This window comes from Solanum pennellii, chromosome 11 (assembly GCF_001406875.1).
Source record: "Solanum pennellii chromosome 11, SPENNV200".
NCBI classification, from domain to species: Eukaryota; Viridiplantae; Streptophyta; class Magnoliopsida; order Solanales; family Solanaceae; genus Solanum; species Solanum pennellii.
This window is the reverse complement of record NC_028647.1, coordinates 29,837,878-29,860,174: the sequence shown is the minus strand read 5'-3', so window position 1 is coordinate 29,860,174 and position 22,297 is coordinate 29,837,878. Positions and strand designations below refer to the sequence as shown.

Here is a 22,297-nt window from a genome sequence, read left to right as displayed (position 1 = left end):
CATGACACCTTCTGTGGGATTTTGATCTTCCAGATTCCATGGCCACTCCATTCTCATTCTCCGGTTATGGTTCATATTCCAGTAACAAGATTTCACAGAGAAACTTCCTTTGTTGTGCAACTTCCATATTGGTTTGGCAGGTCCTTCTGTGACACCTGAGAATGGATTCAGTACCTGCAACAGTCCAGCTGCTCTACTATTCTCCCCGTCATTTAGAGCCCTTCTGAAAATTAGGTCCCACCTTGAGGGCTCCATACTTGTGCCACTGTGGCCATCTGTTGTACACTCGAAACAAATAAATCCGGGAATAAGGTTTTCAAGCCCCTATCCCCAATCCATTCTTCATTCAGTTTTAACCCCATCTCCAATTTTGAATGATATATTGGGGGCAAAAGGAGGCCATAGTCTTCTGATAGTTTTCCGAAGGAGCACCCAAAAGCACATGTTACTTAACTTACTTCATCAATGGTCGAATTATTTTGAAGACCATAAAATATGTGAGGTGAATCCTCTCCATAATGTCAAATCTTCAATACATAACCTCCAGCCACTTCAACAACAAACATTCTGTATTTTCAACTTTTTTATCCCCATACCCCTCTTTTATTTTGTTAATGGTCACCTCATCCCATTTGACTAGGTTGTACCCAAGCTTCTCTTTGTTCGCTTGCCATAAGAAGACTCTCCTTAGTTTGTTGATTTTCTTCTCTATGCTTCCTGGGATTGAGAATAGGCTTGTCATGTAAGTCGGGAGGGCATCCATTTTTGACTTTATGAGAGTTAATCTGCATCCCATTGGAAGGTATTGGCTCTTCCATCTTGTCAGCTTTCTCCTCACTTCTTTCCAACACTTCAATCCATACTTCCACCTCTATTTTTTGCAACAAGAGGCATTCCAAGATATTTAGTTGGTAAGGAATCCATTTGGCGTCCTACGTTCTCAGCAAGTATCTGCATACTGGTAACTTGGTTAGTAGGGGGTACAAGCAACTGTTATGCCAGTTAAATGTAAACCTGAGATGCCCTCAAAAATGGTTAGAATGGCCCTCAAGTATTCTCATTTGCATTACTTCAGCTTCACAGAATACCAAGGAGTCATCTACATATGACAGATGTGTGATTTCCATAATATTTCCCCTGTTAGTTTTTTTTTTCCGGGAAGCCCCTTTATCCACCCATTCTCACTTGCTCTTTTGATCATAGAACTGAAGCCTTTCATTGCTAAGAGAAATAGGAAGGGTGACATTTGATCACCTTGCCTTAAACCTGTTTGAGATTAGAAGAAACCTTTTGGACTACCGTTGATGATAAGAGAGTATTTCACAGGAGATATACATATTTTGATCCAGTTTATCCATTTGTTCCCAAAGCCCATGTCTCTCAGAATTTTCAGAAGGAATGACCAATTGACATGGTCATAGGCCTTTTCAATATCAAGTTTACATAGTACACCGACTAGATTCTGTTTCACCATATTGTCCAGTGTCCACCAATTCATTGGCCAGCAATGCTGCATCCATGATCTGTCTTCCTTTCAAGAATGCGATTTGGTGTTCATCTACCAATTCTCCCATGATAGTCTTCATTATTTATGTAAGGAGTTTGGCTATGACTTTGTATACTCCACCAATCAGACGTATTGGTCTAAAGTCCTTCAGTTCTTCTGCTCCATATTTCTTGGGGATTAGTGCTATAGAGGTGGCATTGAAAGATTTCTCTAACATTTCACTCCGATGGAAATTTTGAATTGGTTGCATCAGATTCTCTTTCAAGGTTGCCCAACAGACCTTGAAGAAACTCATGGTGTAGCCATCAGAGGGCCAGGGGCCTTATCCCCGTCTCATTGTTTGATAATCTTTAGCACTTCTTCAGTGAAAGGCCTTTGCGGCCAATCTTGTTCCTCCTCGGAGATTCTTGGACAATTAACATACTCACAAGAAGGCCTCCACATCTCAGATTCAGTATAGATTCAGTATAGAGTTTCCTGTAGAACTCAATCATATCAACCTTGATAGCTTCTCGATCTTTAACTTCCTCCCTATAACAGCCTCCAGAATTGACAAATTCCTCTACTCTAATCATTGGGAAGAATTTTTCCCGCAAATTAGACAGAGTGTGCTCCCAAGAGTAGGCTCTGATCATAGTCCAATATCTCTTAACTGTGGAAAGCTAAATCTCAAGAAGACGTATTTTAAATTTGAGCAATGGTGGATGAGGGTGGAAGGGTTCAGATTAAAAGTAAAAGAATGGTGGGCATCCTTCCCAGTAAATGGAACAGCTTCTTTTAGGTTGGCAACAAAACTAAAGGTACTCAAAAAGATTGAAGGAATGGGAGCTGGAGAATAGAGGCAATTGGAAACATAGAAAGGAGGATGTGCTGAACCAGATTGCTAGTCTTGAAACTATCCAGGAGCAGAGAACACTTAATGTGGGGGAGAGGCTACACAAAGCTAAGTTATTCAATGAGTTTGCAGAAATTTCCAGGAATGAGGAAATAGCATGGAGACAAAGGTCCAGGGTACAATGGCTTAAGCAAGGGGATAAAAATACCAAATTACTTTTAGAAAATGGCTACATCACACAAAAGATTCAATACAATCGATAAGTTAGAAGTGGAAGGTGTGATTATTTCCGAACCAGAGGAGATCAAGAACGAAGTTGTATGCTTATACTAGAAAATTTACAAGGAACCAGAACAATGGAGGCCACATTTTAATCTCCAAGGGAGTGAAAGCATCAGTGTGGAGGAAAAAGAGTGGCTACAAAGACAATTTGACGAAGATGAAATCCTTTAAACACTCAAGTTGTGTTCCAGTGACAAGGCCCCAGGCCCAGATGGCTCCCCAATGAGTTTTTATCAAAGCTTTTGGGAAATGCTCAAGGAAGACATACTGAGCACCTTGAGGAAATTCCATGATCACCAAGTGTTTGAGAAGAGCCTAAATGCAACCTATGTGGCATTGAACCCCAAGAAGGTGGGAGCTGTGGAACTGAGAGATTTCAGACCTATAAGCTTGATAAGTGGAATATACAAGATCATTGCCAAGATACTAGCAGAAAGGTTAAAGAAAGTGATCAGTAAGCTAGTGAATAAACACCAGATGGCCTTCATAAAAGGTAGGCAGATCATTGATGCAGCACTTATAGCAAGCGAGTGTGTGGACGCACCAGAGTCAAAGGAGATGATCCAGGAATTATGTGCAGCTGGACATAGAGAAGGCTTATGATCATGTCAATTGGGGCTTTCTAAAAATGATTCTAAAACAAATGGGTTTTGGGGATAAATGGCTGAAGTGGATCGATTATTGCATAAAAACTGTTAGGTTCTCCATTTTAGTTAATGGAGAACCTGTTGGTTTTTTCCCATCAAAAAGGGGTCTACGAAAGGGGTTTAAGGCAGGGAGACTCACTCTCTCCTTTCCTTTTCATCCTAGCCATGGAGGGCTATAATAGTGTGACGAGAGTAGCTACCCAAAACTATTGGTTAAAAGGCTTCAAGGTCCACAACTGTTCAGGAAGGGAAATGCAGATTTGTCATCTGCTTTATGCAGATGACACAATTATTTTCTGTGAAGCCAAGGCTGAACAGGTTGTCTTTATAAGAATGACTTTGGTGGTTTTTGAAGCAGTCTCAGGTTTATCAGTAAGTTGGAGGAAAAGCAGCATCTTTCCAATTAAAGAAGTCCCTCAACTTCAGAGCCTAGCGAGGATATTGGGTGTAAAGTAGAACATCTTCTCACTACTTACTTGGGCATGCCATTGAGGCACAATCATAAAGAGCTAGAAATTTAGGACGGCATAACTGAAAAGACAGAGAAGAAATTGGCCAATTGGAAAACTCAGTATATCTCTTTGGGAGGGAGAGTCACTTTAATAAACTTTGTGTTGGACTCTCTTCCAACTTGTGTTATGTCTTTATTCCCTATGCCTGCTAAAGTGGAACAAAGATTTGACAAACTGAGAAGAAATTTCTTGTAAAAAGGGAATAAAGAAGGGAAGGGTTTGCATTTAGTAAAGTGGCAGACTGCACAGTTACATAAACAATCTGGTGGACTTGGAATCAGAAACTTGGGGTTGCAGAATAGATGTCTCTTGTCAAAATGGCTATGGAGGTTCTACACTGAGGAAGAAGCACTGTGGAAGGAGGTGATAGTCAACAAGTACGGGTTGAATGGAAATTGGGTCTCCAACTCTGTAAATAGCACTTATGGGGTGTCAGCTTGAAGAACAATAAGAAATTTGTGTCCTGATCTAAGTAAAAACATAGTTTACAAGGTGGGAAATGGGACGAAAATCCTATTCTGGAAAGAGAATTGGAATGGAAATGAGGCAGTGATGGTCTTATTTCCTGACCTATTCTCCTTGTGTACCAATCCGGAAGAAACAGTGGCTAAGTATGATCTACTCACGGTTGGAATATTGTGTTTAGAAGGCACTTAAATGACTGGGAGATTGGGAGAGTGGCTGAGCTATTCCATCTTCTCAATGGTTTGAATGGGTTATCAGCAAACAAAGATTCTATATGGAAACACTCTAGAGATGAAAGACTTTCTGTTAACAAGCTATATATTAAGGAGGTGAAGGAGCATCCAGGTGGCAAGCTTGGCCCCTGGAAGCAGATTTGGAGGAACAAGGTGCCAACCAAGGTGAAGTGTTTCTCTTGGTTGGTTACCAGAACAGCATGCTCCACTCATGAGAATTAAAAAGGAGGGGTTTCTATATTGCCTCTTGGTTCGCTCTCTCTGTTGTGAGGCTGAGGAAACCAACAACCATATGTTCCCTCATTGCAAAGTGACAACACAATTGTGGAACCTTTTTTTGGGACTAACACATACAGAATGGATTATTCCTAAGCATACAGCAGATCTACTTAGTTATTGGATCAGCAAAGGGGGGAGAAAATCTATGAAAAAGTGGAGTATAATACCATCATGCATTTGGTGGTGTATTTTTATTTTTTTGAGACAGTAACAACTTGTATTCTATTACCAAAACAAAATCCAGAACCTGCCACAATAAGTTACAGATTCCTAATTACAATTCTGGAGAGTACCAGGAAGATCTTTAATCCTATAGCAAAATTTACAAGGAACCTAAAACATCTTTGATTGATTCTAGATCTACCATGTACTCCTGTTTACACCAAAAAAGGAACAAAACTAAGCAGTTTATCTTAATCTTCTGGATGGAATTGTTCTTTTTCTGGAAGCATCTGAGATTTCTTTCTTTCCACACGGACCACCAGATGCAAGCCGGAATGATTTTCCATCTTTCTTTATGTCTGGAAATGCTTGTATAACTGCTCCATAACTTCAGGGTCTGCGTAACTTTCCTAGGCATAACCCATTTCATTTCCTTCTGATTGATAAAGACATTCCACAAAATCTTCTGGTGGTGTATTTGGAAAAAAAGAAATAGCAGATGCTATGATAACAAAGCAAATTCAATAGAGAAAGTCAAATGGAACTGCTTGACTACTATTTATTTTTGGTGTAAAGAGGAAGGGATAGAAGAAGCTGCACAAATTTTGGATTTTATAGGCTCTTTGTAATCTATTAGCCTTTTTGTTTTTTTCTCTTGTTGGAAACCAATTTTTGGAGGTCTCCAGCATAGTATCCTTAATTCTGATGAATACAACATTAATCTTTATCAAAAAAAAAAAGATTATCAATCTATCAATGTTATTGCATCTCTTGTGGTTTGTTGCCATTCTCTGGAAAAACTACTGTTGTTATCCCCCTGTTTTAGCTAGAGAACTCTGGACTTTTGCATCCATCTAGATTCCTCATTTTTTGCCATATCCTCCAACTCCACCAGAAGTGTTCTAGTGTTTGTGCTAGATCAATATCACTAATTCATTGAGAAGACCGTCTTTCCTGTTGCATAACTCCCCAACACTGATTTGCTCCAATCTTTGAGTTTTTGCTTCAACATTTTTAGCTTAACACTGAGCTTGTAGTCACAGCGGCTCTCCACTTCAAATTTGTTCCACCAACTATGGACAAGCCCCTCAAAACCATCAACATTGAGCCACCAATTCTCAAACTTGAAGTATGACTTCCTCTGGTCCTAATCTCCACATTGCAACATGAAAGGACAGTGGTCAGAAGTCACTCTGGCATGATCAATTGTTTGATATTCCTGAAGGCTTCCTCTCATTCCATTGAGTACATGAATCTGTCTAGTTTGGAAGCGACGTGGTGATAAGCACCCCTGAACCATGTGAAAATCCCTCCATTTAAGTGAGGGTCGTGTAGTTCCATCTCTTCAATCCATTTTAAAAAGTCCGACATCACATTTGTGATCCAATTGCATCTTCTCCTTTCTGCCATAACTCTAACTGTGTTGAAGTCTCCACAAGTTACCCTGGTCCTTCGCAAAATTCTTTGACTACTGCCACCTCTAGCCAACAGTCTAGTTTCTCAATCCAAGTGTGGGGAGCATACACACAAGTGAGAAACCAAGTAAAGACACTTTGTGCTGCATCGAATCTGTAAGTAATACAGTATTGGCCAATTTTCCACCGTACTCCATGTCCAGATTCTACAGTCCCACATGATTAGGAATCCACCCCTACTCCTATCTGCTTCTATATATCCATACCTCATCCATCTACTAGGCCACAACTTTTTGGCAATGTTTTCTACCCCCTTACTCACCTTTGTTTCTTGGAAACAGTAGAAATCTACCTTCCATTTCAGCAAAGCACTTCTAACAATATTCCTAATGGACATCTTCTTAATCCTCCTTACATTCCATGATAGTAGCTTTATCTTCATTTAAAAGCAAGTTAAGCACTCTCACTTTTGTTCTGGACTCCTCCACATCCCGATTTAGACTGGACTGTAGATTTTTCAGTTCATTTTTCCCAATCCCCCGATGTCTAGGTGTTGTACTTGTACCTTATATTATCTTGTTCTCCAAAGCAGACTTTCTCTCGTCCAATCTCATCAATAGGGCAAGAGTCTCTTCCCTGAAACCGTCAAAAGCAATTCTATAGTGGAGCTTCAATCTCCTATCCATTAGTTTGTCTAGAGATGTTCGAAGCTACTGGTTCAACATCATGCATTTGCTGGATTTGCATGTTTTGTTTGTCACAACCAATGTCTGCCTCCATCGAACAATCACCTTTCTCCTGCAATTGCATACCCCTGCTTTCGTCAATCATATTCTGTGAAGCCGCGTCATGGTGAATATCTGATCTTTCCTCGTGTCTACTTTGGAGTGGGTCCTTTCTCCATAGAAGTTTTGCCTTGTGGAAGCTTAATGAATAAAATGAAGCAATTGGTAGTGTAAAGGAAGGACTTCTCCTCGTGTTGAAAATATACTATAAAAACTATATTCATTAAGAAGATTTCTCATGTCAAATAGATATATGCCAATTTAACTTAATAATCTCATAAGATTTACAATAGATATGTTTCATTTTACACAGAAATACAAGATAAATCGCTTAAGCTGCTTGCTATTTTGTAACCTTGACATGACTATTTTCCATTTCACTACCTTTGACATGGAGGAACTATACACAGAAAAGTTCTATTTTATGCCTACAGAAACATAGCAATTAACCTCTAACTTACCATTTCCTTGTCAAAGTGACCAAAATTTTCATTACCAAAACAACAATTTACAGATTTCTAGTATCATATCAATTAAACACTCGAACAAGCACCAGTTGAAGGAAATGAGAAATATCCTAACAAAAATACTATCATAGTTGAAAGGGGTTTATTTGCAGCTAAAAGGGGTTTTAAACAGGGGATCCAATCTCTATAAAAAAAATTCATTCTAGTGATGAAGAGCTTTAGCAAAATGTTATCTGTGGCATACGAGAATGATTGAAATAGAGAATTTAAAGTCCAGAACAACAGTTATGACACATTGGTGATGTGTGATGGTTAAAATAGAGGATTTAGAGTCCAGAACAACAGCTATGACACGTTGGTTATGTGTGATGCTGAGGTGGTAGAGCCACAACATCTAAGTTTGATTTTGGTGATCTTTCAAGCTATATCTGGTTTCTGTATTTATTGGAATAGCAGTCATGTATATCCCATTAATGGGGTTGCAAACTGTTGCAGCTTTTTATTGAGAATTTGCAAAGTGCAGCAAGGTTAGTTGCATCACATGGATAGTGAGTAAGAAGCTCGTTCACACATGAGAATCTGCAAAAGAGGGGCGGTGTCCTAAGTAGCAAATGTTTTCTCTGTGGAAGTCAAATATGTCATTTGTTTTTGCATTGTCAAGTTACTGCACAATTGTGGCATTTCTTTATGAATCTGAAATGCCAAAACAGATGACCTTTTTGAGAGGTTGGTACAGAACGGGAGCTAGGAACTAGGAAGATGAAGTTTTCTTTGGTTGAAAATACTATACCTGCTTACATATGGCATTATGGAGGATTATATGGAATGAGAGAAATAGAAAATGCTTTAAAGATAGTGTCAACTCCATTCACAAGATAAAGTCTAATTGTATATTTGTGTTTGGCTTTTGGTGTGGACTAGAATATGTAAATGAGGGTGAAAAGTGCTACAGGTTTGAGAATCATAAGGGGATAGCTGAGGCTGAATTTTGGTTTTTGGTGTTGCCCTGCTGATATATAGAACAGATAAAACAGCAGTCTCTGTGCTGAAATCATTTATACAATTTACCTTACCTTTTTCATAAAATCAAAGATCAAGGCATCATCACAAAAATAAGTCAAGAAAACTAGTCTAATAGTACCTGAAGGTGAAACAAATTTTCTGTCGGTAGTTTATCATCAAAGCCCTGAAAAAGCATCCAAAAAAGAAAGAAATAAGAAAATAGGAGAGAAAGACGGTGAGGTGTAACAAAATATACATAAATCAAGCAAAAATGAATAAGCACACATACTAAACCATCCATGTCTATTACATCCTCCTTCAACACACCCATCATGATACTGAGTAAATCACCACCATTTGGTGGTCCTGATTCACTTTCCATTTGTTTCTTAGCAATTGTGGCTCTCAACTTTGTTGCCAAATCGTTCTTTCCAGTTTCAGCAATTGCATTATTTTGAGCAATTTGTGAAGATGATGCAGAGAGAGACACCTCAGCAGCGCGATTCTCCAGGTTCTTCTCCAATGGATGAAACAGGTCATCCAAGGAAGCATCACCAGGGGGGTCACTGAATCTGCTCAGTTCATTTCCTTGCGGAACAACTGATGTCTTCACAGCCTTCACAGTCCCGTACGCAGAATTTTCAGTAAGCGGGGTCAATAATTATAAAAGAAAGGCTAAAAATTTAATTATCACATTTTATAAGAGATATCCATGACCCCATTGGTTTAGTTTTAAGCTAGAGGGTCAATCTAAGACAAGGGAGTGAACAAAAATCCAAACAAATGATCAATGCTAATCAGGGTATAGTCATATTAGTCTAGCAAAAAGGATAAGAGTAAGCACTTTGTTTTGAGAGAGTGATTTGAAGTTGAGATTCAATCAGAAAACCTCCTATTTCTCTGATTCCATATTGAACTATTTTGAACCTCAATTCTGATTATGTTTCTTTTTTACGTCTTTTCGACTGCATTAAACGTTACTCAATGTTCTTATGTAATCTACATAACCTGTCGTTATCTCATTTGTATCATTTTCTAACTATTTCTTGCCTGGATTTTGTGAAACCTCAGGGGCAGACCCATGTTGAGTGAAAGGTGTCAAGCGACACCGCTTTTGACAGAAAATTTCACTATATGTGTGTGTGTGTGTGTGTGTGTGTGTATAGATAGATAGATAGATACACACACACACACACACATATATATATATATAAAATAAGCATAAAGTGATATCTTGATGAAAGGACACTACTTGACAATAGATGTCCCTAGGCGTGTTGGTTCAAAACTTAATTTTGTTCTTTTCAGGTTGGAGGATTGAACCTCAACCGTAGCATATTTTTTTTCAAAATATAACATATAGCTTAAAAATGGTTAACCAATGTTAAGCTATATGTTATATATTGAAAAATATATGTTGGAGTTGAGGTTCGAACCTCCAACCTCAAAGAACAAAACTAACCTTTGAACGAACGCGCCATGAGGCATCTCTTATCAAGTAGTGTCATTTAGTTCATTACATCACTTCATGTTACTATAAATATATACTTAGTAAAAAAAATTGATGAAGTAATGTCGCCTGACACTCCTCCGCTCAACATAAGTCTGCCTCTAAGCTTCCACAAAATTCCAGTCAAGAAATAGTTAGAAAATGATACAACATGAGATAGCAACAAGTTATATAGATGACATAAGAACATTAAGTAACGTTTGATGCAGTCGAAAAGACATACAAGAAAGAAAAAGTTAAACATAATCAGAGTTGAGATTCAAAATAGTTCAATATAGAACAAGAGGAATAAGAGGTGTTTTGAAGGGGTCTCAACACCAAATCACTCCCGCTAAACAAAGTTACTCCATCTTTTTTGCCAGACTAATATGACTATTGTAATTAGCACCGATCAGTTGTTGGATTTTAAGCTCCCTTGTCTTAGACTGACACAGAAAAGGGATACATTAGTTCTTTTATTAATGCTTTTTCCTTTCTTGTAACTATGCATCTACTTGATGCTCCTTTCTGAATGGAACATCTAAATTCATCAACCAGAAAAGGTTCAAAATAGTTCTCAGGATGAAAAACAATCTACTAAGAGTAACAAGCGTGACATGACTGTGCATAATATACATGAATTATACAAACAAAAATAAGTGAATACCGCGAAATCAGAGGAAAAATGTTCTTTTTCTGAATAAGAGCTTGCTTGGATTGGCTTAGCTTGGGTGTTTTTAAGCCACTAAGCTTTTTTAGCAGTTTTTTAGTGTTTGGGTAAAATTGTAAAAAATGCTTAAAGTACTTGATTTTAAGCCAAATTAACAAAAATAACCCAATATCAGAAGTTGGAATTTCTAACTTATGGCTTTGGGCTTATAAGTCATATGCCAAAAGTCAATCCAATCAGGCTCTTTATTAGAGCCTGTTTGAATTGGCTTTTGCTTTATGACTTGAAACCAAAAACCTTATTTTTATCATTTGAGCATAAAATCAAGTGCTTGTAAGCTATTTTAAAATTTACTCAAACACTCCTAAGTGCTTAAAAGTTATTTTAGCTTAAAAGCACTTAAAAAAAAAAAGTCGATCCAAACAAGTTCTAGGACTCATGAACACAGGCAGGATAGGGACAGTGATATCTCCTTGTATAAACTACTTTTCTTTACACAGGAACTTGGATTAATGATCAAGTTAGCCACACCCACATTGGTTCCACCAATTAAACTTATAACTGACACATTAAAATCATCCCATACGTATCGATCAAACAGAAAACTAAAAAGGTCATAATTGGATTAAACATATAAAGTTATTATATCCAGCTTATGACAGCTAAATATTAAAGAGTTGTTTACTAGTTATTGGAATATGAAAAAGAAGGATTTTTTGTTCAGTAAGCAGCAAAAAGAAAGTAGGAATTATAAATATAGGTTTTACCCCAAAGTAAAGGCCATTATTATCTTATTTACTTTTACCCGGATCGATCAGAAGTTCAATTCTATGATTCTATCCAAACTACTCATTTTCATACCTTTTTCTCGAAGTATGGAATCTATATGCAAAGCAGTACATCTGATAAAGAGTATATTCAAGTAAAAAACATTAGGGCTCCTAGAGATGTTTTTTAGAAATCCTAACAACACACAATGAGCCTACAAAATCAAAAATAGGAATTATAAGCATAAACTTTACCTTTCTAGGACTATAATCTGTGTTCTTTTGTCCAGAACTGGATGATGCAGAATATGCATTGACGCCATGTCCTTTATCTTCAACCTTCCTATCTACAGTGTTCCGACCCCTGGATTCACTAGATTCAAGCTCACCATTTGCAAAAACTTTATCAGGCTCACTCAAGTCTGTTAAACTTTGAAGTGCTGATTCCTTATTCACAGCTAATCCATCAGTATTGTTTTGAATAGGAGACTTCTCATGAATTGCTAAAGTTGGAACTGGATCTGACGTAAATTGATCTTCAATCTTATCAGTTCTTTCTTCTATACGAATACTACTTGAACCATCAACCTCTTCCGACTTGCTAGTCTCCAGGACTTCAGGTGATGCCAATGTTGTGCTAGACTCCTGAATTCAGAGACTATCACTATGTTGCTTAATTGAAATTCTCATCATTTTAAAGGAACACAGAAAAATACTTTTGCTTTGTCAGAAGAAGAGCTTCCAGCAGCACCCTTGTCCTCTTCATTTGATGCCTCTCTGATAGCCGATCCGTCTTCTTCTATATCTCTAGAAGATAACAAATTCAAGAAAATATAGCAGACATCAAAAGTATACCCTCATAACAGACTTTTAAAGGGATCCTAGAGGAAAGTACTCGACAAATGAGGACTAGAGAGTATTACAACCCCCCTTGGCTTTGGTCTAGAGACACAGCCTGTAATATGCGGATTGAGTGAACATCGTGGGTTCAAACCCTGTCGCAGACAAAGAACTGCTAAGTGGAGAAGGGTGGAGGAGTGGCCCATTATCCACTTAGTTACAAACTGTCCATCCTGGCCCTCGTTATATCTTGGTAAACAAAAATAACTAGTAGTATATTACAAAATCTACCTTATTGTCCCACTATGACGGAGTGAGGACTGCAAAGCACGCCTTGAATTTTGTATCCAAGGATGTGAAAGTAGTGTCTTAGCATCAGGCCTTTGTCTAGCATCCTGAAACATGCTAATCCAAAGTCATCAAAAGCTACTGGAGTCAAGAGATAGACTCGCGAAAAGACAAAATCAAAACCAGGCAAATGGAACAGTTACGATCTCTTTGATGCCATAGGTTAAGCGGTAATAAAGGACATAAACACAGTTGAATTCTCGTTCTGCACCATTGTTTACAGAGCTTTCACCGGACATCCAGATTCAAATAACCCAATTAAATATGCATAGAGCATCAAGATCAAGCATCATTTACGACAATACCAAACTTCAAGGTATCTAAAAAATATCAAACTTCAAGAGTATCTAAAGCTACCAGTTTCCATTTAACGAACTGTTTCACTGTATTTCCAACAACATTTAATTTCATAAAATGCAGTTAAAGATTCTCCTCATTACTTTACAACTTCACCCAAGTTTTGCCAAAAAGCGGCATGCCCAATCCACAGAGCATTACAAATGTAAGAGTAAACAACTTAGGTCATGTCGCCTAACTTCTCATATCTACCCAATCTAAATGCACAGTACTCTCCCTTTGCCTTATTTATCTAAAAAAATACAAAATATCAGGTACCAAAACTAAATCGATACAGGAATAATATACTCTTTACCTTCTTAAAACACTGGCGGAGAAAATCAGTGATAGCAGGAGAGAGGCTATCTGGAATTGGGGGATGATCATCCTGGAACAGACAAGGATTCATTAAATTGTTGAAGATCATCAAATAGCCACTTAACCACTCAATTAGCATTTGATTCAAGCAAGAGGGAAAAATATATCACCACACCACTACCTAAATCCAAAGCATTATCCCCATCTTTCAAATACAAGTTACCTTCTTCAAAAAAAATAGACATAGCATAAGTAAAACTCACCTGCACAATCCGAAAGAGAGCAGGCATGGGCTGAAGATCATAGTACGGAGGTAAACAAGTAAGCAGTTCTATAACTGTACAGCCAACACTCCAGATGTCAGATGCAGCACATACTCCTGACATTTCAATCACCTGAAACACTAGACAGCATTAAAGATAGATCTTCCAGGTGCAAGTTAGATGCAGCACATACTTCTTCATTACAGTGTATTAACATAAAGAGTAGTTGTCAAGAGCAATATGAAAAAGGAAATTGCATGAAAAATTCAAAGCTACACCATTACTCAGAATTGCTGGATAGGGGGAAAGGCTCTTCGGCAGCCAGTATTTGCTTTAGCAGCTGTCCTTACATTGTCTTCCGTTTATTTTCTTAGCCATTTTAGAGCTGTAATTTTCAGCTAAAAGCTGTGTAAATTTGTGATTTGTACTAATTTTTAATTTATTTTTTTAGTTACCAAAAAATTGTAATTTTCCTTTATAGCTCAGTAATATTCATGATTCTCACCTAAAAGCTGTATAAATTGGTACTTGTAATTATTATTTTTTTATTTAGTTATTTACTAAAAAATTGTAATTTTCCTTTATTGCTCAGTGAATATTCATGATTCATTTTACAGGATAGTTCCATGATAAAGTTACTCCAGTCGACTGCAACGGAATTTCAAAATGAAAATATTTTTTATTTTGTTCAGAACTTTCACTTCCATCTAAGTAGTGTTGTAGCAGCACCATAAAGGCTTCTGTCGAGGTAAAAAGGGGTCTAGACACTACTGAGTCAAGAAAGATATGCAATACCAACTTAAGACCTAGCAACTTAATAACTATCAACTTTGAGCAACCATACAGTTTCTCGATTGGTTGTTCGAAAGAGAGCACTGTGTTTTATTTTCCTTTTTTGGGCACAATTTGTAAAGAAAAGAGAACATAATATTACACATTTCCTATGGAATTTTTTTTAAAGGTAATGTAGTTTTTCTTATATCAGGCGCTACTTATTGTAAACAACATAATTAAATTAAATACCTAACATGTTGGGCCCGTACACAGCAGAGGCCCAGTTGTAGTGCAAAATAGAACTCTCAGCTAATTGATAACTAATCAAAATAAAGTTATCTTCCCTTTCAGAAGTGAATAACAGGCAACAGGGAGAAACAAAACGTCAAACCAAACATAGACACAACTAAAGTAAGTTTGTTGTACCTCAGGTGCCATCCAGTATGGTGTTCCAACAACTGAATGCGTATTAACATCTGCCTCCGTTAATTTAGTTGCAACACCAAAATCAGCAAGTTTCACCAAACCCTGCAAACAAAAATAATCAAGAACATATAGTTAGGAAAGGCAAACACACGGGTAGGGAAAAATTTATATGAGCTGAATATATAATCCAGATGAGAATTGATGGTAACAGTGAGACCGCAAATGCAAGCAAATACTATGCAGTATACAACTAATGAATTTTCTTTTTCCAAACAAGGCACGAGAGAAATCAGACATAACACGAAGAGAAAATAACTAACTACTCCATCTGTCTGATTTATGTAGCATGGATCAGAATACGAGGGTCAAGCTTCTTAACTTCCGGTGTGAATTCAGATATAGATTCTTTGAGTTGATAATTGAAAATGACAAAGAGAGTAGTGACTTCCATGCATGAAGGTAACAAAATCAAAACAGAAAAGTGAGTGCAATTAAAAACCTCTTTAGTTGTCAATATATTTGCACCCTTGATATCCCTATGAATTACACCTTGCTCATGTAGATAAACCAATCCTTCCAATACCTACAACAGAAGAGAGCCATCAAAAACTGGAACTTCCACATCTAACTCCGTGATACCTAATTTGGCAAAAGTCAATCTGAGACCTGAGAGATGTAAACAGCAACCAAAGATTCTGGAAAAGGCCCAAATTTGTTTGGCTTGACAATGTTAGCAAGTGAGCCATTCTCTACATACCTTTAAACAAGTATCAAAATTTCAAATAGTTAGTTTCCTTCGAAAATATAGCAAAAATAGAAGTGAAGATAAGTTTCAAGCTTACTCACTCAAGAATTATGAAAAGATGACTCTTTGTCTTTAAGGATCCAAGATACTTCACAATGTTTTTGTGGTTCAAATTCTGGAGAGCAAAATGAAAATAAGATCACATATCCTTACTGAAAAGTGTGCCTTCAAGTGCATCCTATTTTCTTTTTCTTTTTCTTTCTCTTCCTTTGGCATTCAGGGATCCTATGATCAGGACGAACAAGGAAAGAGATCTTTACCTTAAGCAAATCGATCTCTTGCTGTGACATTAATGCATCCACCCAAGTATCGCATCATCAAAAGAAAAGAACAACACGTAAGTCACATTAAGTCAAGAACATAATTTAATCCGTCAAAGGATGGTATGACACAATGCACATAGCAGTAATTATCATATATTAGTTTATCACAAAATTTGTGGGGAAAATATACTGGGACATATGGCCGGGAATAACGAAGACCAACACAAATTACGCAAGTATTTTCATTAGATTAGTAATTTTATTTCTAGTAAGAAATTATGTTTTGGCAGTTATTTTCACTATAATAAGAGTCATTAGCTGATAAATTTATTTCTAAGGAAGATAATATTTTTCTATGTTTTATACCATGATAGATGCTTTTAATTCTAATCCATTATCTTAGCTTTCGTATTCAGTATTTCTATCAAAATTAATGAAGTTTTAATAGCTTGTTTGGACAATTTTTTTACAAATTTGAAGTTGTTTTTAAAAAAAACACTTTTTTATGACAAGAGAAACATGCAATTGCTACCCTTTGGGCGGGCACAGGATAAAAACCCGCTTATATACAATAGCTCGCAAACCATATAGGAGAGGTAACCTGCACTAGGCAAGTCTGGTGCGACGAGTTCGACCCAGAAGGCAAACCCCTTGCTTTCGCTGGCAAGAATTTCTAACTTGAGACCTCCAACATGGAAGTCCAAAGCCCAAACCACTGGGCTACCCCGAAGGGTATAAAAGAAAAAGAAAAAAAGAACACTTATTTTAGAGGGGTGTAAGGTATTTGGCCAATTATCACACGAGAATAAGCTATACATAGTAGTGGCAAAACTCGTTCTTCTACTGCAGAGAGGAAACATAATTTTGTAATTTCTTCTTAAATGTAAAAAGAGAAGTAGAAAATTATCCTCGTGGAAATTTATTTTTACCATACTATCCCTCATCAATTTAATCCATTTGTTTCTCAAACTATATTTACCAAAAATTAAGAAAGTATACAAGATGTCCCCTATCATTACTTTGATTCAAGGCAGAATACATCGGTACCCCATAAAAGTTGACATGTTATTCCGTGCAAATCTGAACTATTTTTTATCCTCATCCATCCACCCATCCAAACACCCGAAACTTGACAGTTTGATAGCCTTCTCCTAGACGTTGATGTGGAAAAGAGCGCAAGTACACACTCCTAGGGGCGTGGTTATGAGAAGTTGACAAATAACCTTCTATATGGGAACTTTTCAATCATTAATTGTCATGTAATCATACACGATATTTATTTGTTCCAAATTTGTGTTTCTTCTTATTTCTTCCTGATATATACAATGTATATTCATCCCAACATTGTATTTTGTGTTTCTTCTTTAGGAGCAATGCTTCTTTATTTCGATTGTGCATTTCCTCTTTTTGGTCAAATCTGTAAAGGAAAAAAACTTAACTGGAACCCTATCGTGTTTAGCCAAAACACTGGAGTTCCAACAATGTATTTCTTTTTTTATACTTCTTTAGATGCAATGGATGTTTCTTTCAACGGAATATTTCTTCTTTCTGAGAAAATTAATATGAATTGGTGGAGCTCATTGTTATTAGCAGAACAAAAAAATAACCAATAAAACGGAGTTTCATCGATGTATTTCTTTTTATTTCTTCATTAGATGCAATGAACACTTCTTTCAAGTTTAAGTGAGAAAGTGTAACAAAAATGGCATAAATCAAATTTAAAAGACTAATCAGATGAAAGAAACAAAGTTCAAAGCTAGAGATGATAAAAAGCTACGTCAGGTTCTTTGTCAAAAAAAAAAAAAAGCTATGTCAGGTTAGATTCTAGTCAAGTGTGAAAACACACGTGCGAGTACTCCAAATGGTAAATGATATGCATACACCCTTAGCAAATGAACCTAAAAGATCGCAATTCCTAGCTTTCATATAAATTCATTTTCTGAATTTATTCCTGGTCATCCACTCTAAATACAAACGGGGGTTGTCTTCAGGCTTCTTTTGTTGCTATGAAATGTGTCTCGTGTGGATCCCATTAGAGAAGTCTGCTGATCCTTTTTCAGCATTTACAATTTCAAAGGCTCAAACCACTGCAAATGGAGGATCTTTGCCCTATTAAATTTATGCTGATTTTGAAAGGAGTCCTCATATGCAACATAGTGACTTATACTTTTATCCATTGCAATCACCTATATATTTAGGTAGCAATGACATGAAACACATTCTAATGCTCAATATTTCTGGTGTACTCCATGGAGTACTCGCACGTGTGTTTTCATATATTTAGGTAGCAATGACATGAAACACATTCTAATGCTCAATATTTCTGGTGTACTTTTATCCATTGCAATCACCTATATATGCAGGTTAGATTCTAGTCAAGTGTGAAAACACACGTGCGAGTACTCCATTTATCTATTAGTAATATTTATTGTAAAGTAAATGTGAGTTTATGTAGCATTCCTCGCAGATTCTTCAAGGGGAAGAAACCAGGAACACCAAGGTTGGAGAAGAAGATATCCCTGTGACTCAACCACTAATCGGGACTCACAACAAATTGGTATCACTAACAACCACTATGGGTGATTCCAACATAAAGAAGAGTTGAGGGATCTGTATCAGGAAGTGCGAGCATTAACAAAGGAAGAGTGGGCATAACCAATATCCTGAAGGGAGAAGTGAATCATGTCAACTGAATCAAAATTGGGAAATCAGCTGCGGCAACTATTGCCACAAATGCAGGAAACATAAAAGGGTCAACAGGAACCATATTAAGAAGCCAGATATGGGAATCAGTAGCAAAAAAAAGCATCACAACCGAGTTGCCAATTCAACAGAACAGCCAACAGTGCCGGGAGAGATGCCAGTAAGGAAATGGAAGCTCAACACTAACCAAGTCATTGTTCTGAAAGGAACAGATAACTCATCCAAACATCAACCCACAAATGATGGAAATACACAAGTTCAATTGTTACTTAACAATTCAGATTTCCATGTGACTTCAGAAAAAATATTCAAAACTTCCGTTAGTACCTAGTTACAATTCAATGGACTGGCATATTGTTATAAGCACTGTCCAAGACGACTAAGTCTATTTCATGGTTCAAAAATTCGCTTTAGATCGACGTCCAAGTAACCGTTGCTTGTGTTTGTAGTTATTTTATCCAGTATCACACAAACACATGATATAATCTTCTTCGAGCTGAATGGATTTAGAAACACAGTTCTCAGACTATGGGTGCGCACTTGCACACACGAACCCCAACAAAATAATTACAGTACAAAAAGTCTTATACAACTGGCAGTAATATACAAAGTTGCAAAATCTGTGCTAACAAGATAACAGAGAAAATTTGCATAAGCATGTTTTCAGACAAAATGTACTTGTGTTAACACACGAAGTTGAAAAAATCAGGACTACTATCTTTTTCTTTTTCGTAGACAATTAGCCAAGAAGTGAAGATATACCATAATGACGTTGAGATCCTCCTGAGCAATATTCTCCAGAGAAACTTGTTTAATTGCAACAAAGTCTCCATTTTCCAAATCCAGACCTTTATAAACTCGACCATAAGCTCCCTTCCCAATCTCATCTCCAAGCATCTTAAATCAACAACGACAATTATCAATCAATCAATCCATCAGCTATGCCTCAATGTGAAAAAGAAGAGCAAAATTTTCTCTTGAAATCAACTAACAAACCCATATAATTTCAAAAAGTGCACTAACTTCAATTTATACACATTCATTCGACTTTGTTTGAACCTTCACAAATTTCTATCAGCTCAGCAGAAAAATTCTAAACCCTTACCACTCTTAAACACACAAAAAAACCAACAAAAGTTTATCCACTAAACATTTCCAAACCAAAATTCTCACTTACTTAACTACGAAACACAAAAAGAATGAAACTTTAATTTTTAATTCTACTTGTCAATACCAGGAAAAAAACATGTACAGCAAGGGAAACCTAAATCTCCGAAACGGGTGAAAACTATCATCATAACATGCATATAAACATCAATTATTATGTAGGTAAAGTGAATTGTTACATATTTGTTATCAAGCGTCTTGGATTTGTGAAAAGCAGCATTTGCCATTTGCCTAGACATTTCTGCTCAATTTATCTCTTCCTCCACCGCTGCCCACCCCCTCAAATGCGTTTTTGTTTTCGTCAATTAATTGGGGAATGGGTTTCTCGAAAGTTCTATAACAGTTTCATTGCCACAATTCAGATGAAAATAGAGGGATAAGATCGCCGGCGGTGAACCGATCGGAATTTTGAGCCCGACGGGTCCTGTGAAAATGGAGAGAGGCAAAAATAAAAGGTTCGAACAGGGCTTTGGTAAGGCCCGAATGGGCGGGCCGGAAAAAATGATTTTTTGTTCAAACGAAGACTGATAAAAAGTATATACAACTTATAATAGACTATAAATAGTAACCTTTTTTGGATTTTGGATGACAGTTAAGTCTTAGTTGGAAATTTTTTTTTATGGAATTTGTAAGCCAAATATATTATAATAATGGTTCTTTTTAGGGAAAAAGGGTCTGATATACCCCTCAACTTTGTCATTTAGAGCTGATATACCCCTCGTTATAAAAGTGGCTCATATATGCCCTTACCGTTATACAAACGGCTCACATATACCCCTGTCGTTACAAAATGGCTCACATATACCCTTCATTTAACGAAAATTAAAAAATTAGTTTTAAATTTATATTTATTACTTGTAATTTTAAAAAAAAAATTATTTAAGGGTATATATGATTCTTCTATCAAAATTCAAGGTATATTTAATTTTTTTCATACATAAATTATTTTTTGACTTCTTTTATTATAATTATTTGAGTTTCTTATTCTTATTTTGTTTTTTCTTTCATTCCTTAGTTTAAAGAAAAAAAATTTAAACTATTTTTTTTTTGTGTATTGTAATTTAATTTCATATTCGAAGAAAAAATTTGATCATCTATAATAAGTTTTACAAGAATATTAGTGAAACATAAATAAATTTGATTATCAAAATAATAATTATAAATTAGTTATTGAAACAAAAAAAAAGTAAAAAAGAATATGTTTGACGAGGATTAAATTTACTCATATGGGATTATATTTTTAAAAAAAAATAATAAAAATTTAGATTAATTTTTTTTTTCATTTCTGTTAGAGGAAAAGGGTATATGTGAGCCATTTATTTACAAGTAGGGGTATATATGAGTCACTTTCATAACAAGGGGTATATCAGCTCTAAATGACAAAATTGAGGGGTATATCAGACCCTTTTCCCTTCTTTTTATTATATGGAAAAATGCTTACAAGTATCCTCAATGGCAAAAGGTTTATAAATACCATCTTCTACTTTTGGATCTATAAATAATCTTCTGGTTTATGCTTGGGTTTAAACATACTCCTCAATATAATAAAAAAATATTCAAGTAATTTTAACTTTTTTAAAAGTCATGTGTTATTTTTTAATTGGTGCCACATTTTAATTTAAAATAATTCACTGTTATTCAAATTTTAAAATTCAAACTCAATCCGTTTTAATCGTACATTCTTTTTCTCTTTCAAAAATCATCATTTAGGGTTCTTCCTCAGCAGTTCTTCTTCCTCTTCCTTTTATTATTTCATTTTCTCAAAATTATCCAACACAACAATCAAATAATGTATATTTTTTTGAATCAAATGTTTAATTTCGTGAGTAAAAATATACACTTAGTCTTTTGTAGACTGTTCAAACTTTTAAAAAAAAATCTCCTTTGCATTCAAGTAGTTTCATTCTCCTTATTATTATTTCTTCCAAGTTTGTTTATTATCAAAATATTCTATTATCTTTGTATAAAGTTTGTTCTTTGTGTTAGAATGTCTAAAATGTTTATAAATTTTTGAAGCACATTCCAGTCGCATATATGTAATTGCGAAACAATTTTATGGTCTCTTTAAATGTTTGTGCAAGTTGATTGGTTATCAAAATACTAATATTGTGCTTTGCACGGTAGAAAAATATTACAATTTCTTTTTTCATTTCAATACAATTTCATGTTAACTTGTTTCAGTTATTCAAATTTAAGAAATTTTTGTTATCAACCCAACTTTGTACTCTTTATTGATCTCTTAATTCCAAATGACTTAAACTCTTGATATTTCAGTTTGATTCAAACTTGTATCATCTGGAGTTGGATGGTGAAAGTTCAATTACTTTTACTTTTTACAATACTTATGTACTGTGAAAATGTGAGTTGCCTAATGTAGGCTTGAACAAAGGATTTTGTTTTGTTTGTGACCTGCACTTTAATTTGTTTTTCTTTTTAAGCCGAGGAGCTTTCCAAATCTAGTCTCTATTTGTGTAAAGTAACTTTGAAGATGTAGATTGATGGACAAACCATGAAGTTTTACATCCCTAAGAAGTGGT

The 22,297-nt window shown here is 36.0% G+C and overlaps 1 protein-coding gene across 1 annotated transcript in view; it reads right to left on the bottom strand.

Annotated features, from left to right (window-relative positions):
- Window positions 1-20,289, bottom strand: part of LOC107004536 (MAP3K epsilon protein kinase 1-like) — a 35,582-nt gene extending 15,293 nt beyond the window's left edge. Inside the window, exons 1-14 of the mRNA XM_015202760.1 lie at window positions 19,940-20,289; window positions 19,356-19,490; window positions 15,888-15,908; window positions 15,669-15,742; window positions 15,489-15,579; window positions 15,322-15,405; window positions 14,823-14,924; window positions 13,623-13,754; window positions 13,358-13,429; window positions 12,649-12,752; window positions 12,234-12,324; window positions 11,773-12,162; window positions 8,881-9,207; window positions 8,731-8,775 (exon numbers count right to left, since the gene is read on the bottom strand). Of these exons, the coding sequence (XP_015058246.1) occupies window positions 8,731-8,775; window positions 8,881-9,207; window positions 11,773-12,162; window positions 12,234-12,324; window positions 12,649-12,752; window positions 13,358-13,429; window positions 13,623-13,754; window positions 14,823-14,924; window positions 15,322-15,405; window positions 15,489-15,579; window positions 15,669-15,742; window positions 15,888-15,908; window positions 19,356-19,490; window positions 19,940-19,999 (1,728 nt within the window). The 5' untranslated portion in view covers window positions 20,000-20,289. The remainder of the gene's footprint in view (window positions 1-8,730; window positions 8,776-8,880; window positions 9,208-11,772; window positions 12,163-12,233; window positions 12,325-12,648; window positions 12,753-13,357; window positions 13,430-13,622; window positions 13,755-14,822; window positions 14,925-15,321; window positions 15,406-15,488; window positions 15,580-15,668; window positions 15,743-15,887; window positions 15,909-19,355; window positions 19,491-19,939) is intronic.
- Between the last annotated feature and the right edge of the window lie 2,008 nt (window positions 20,290-22,297).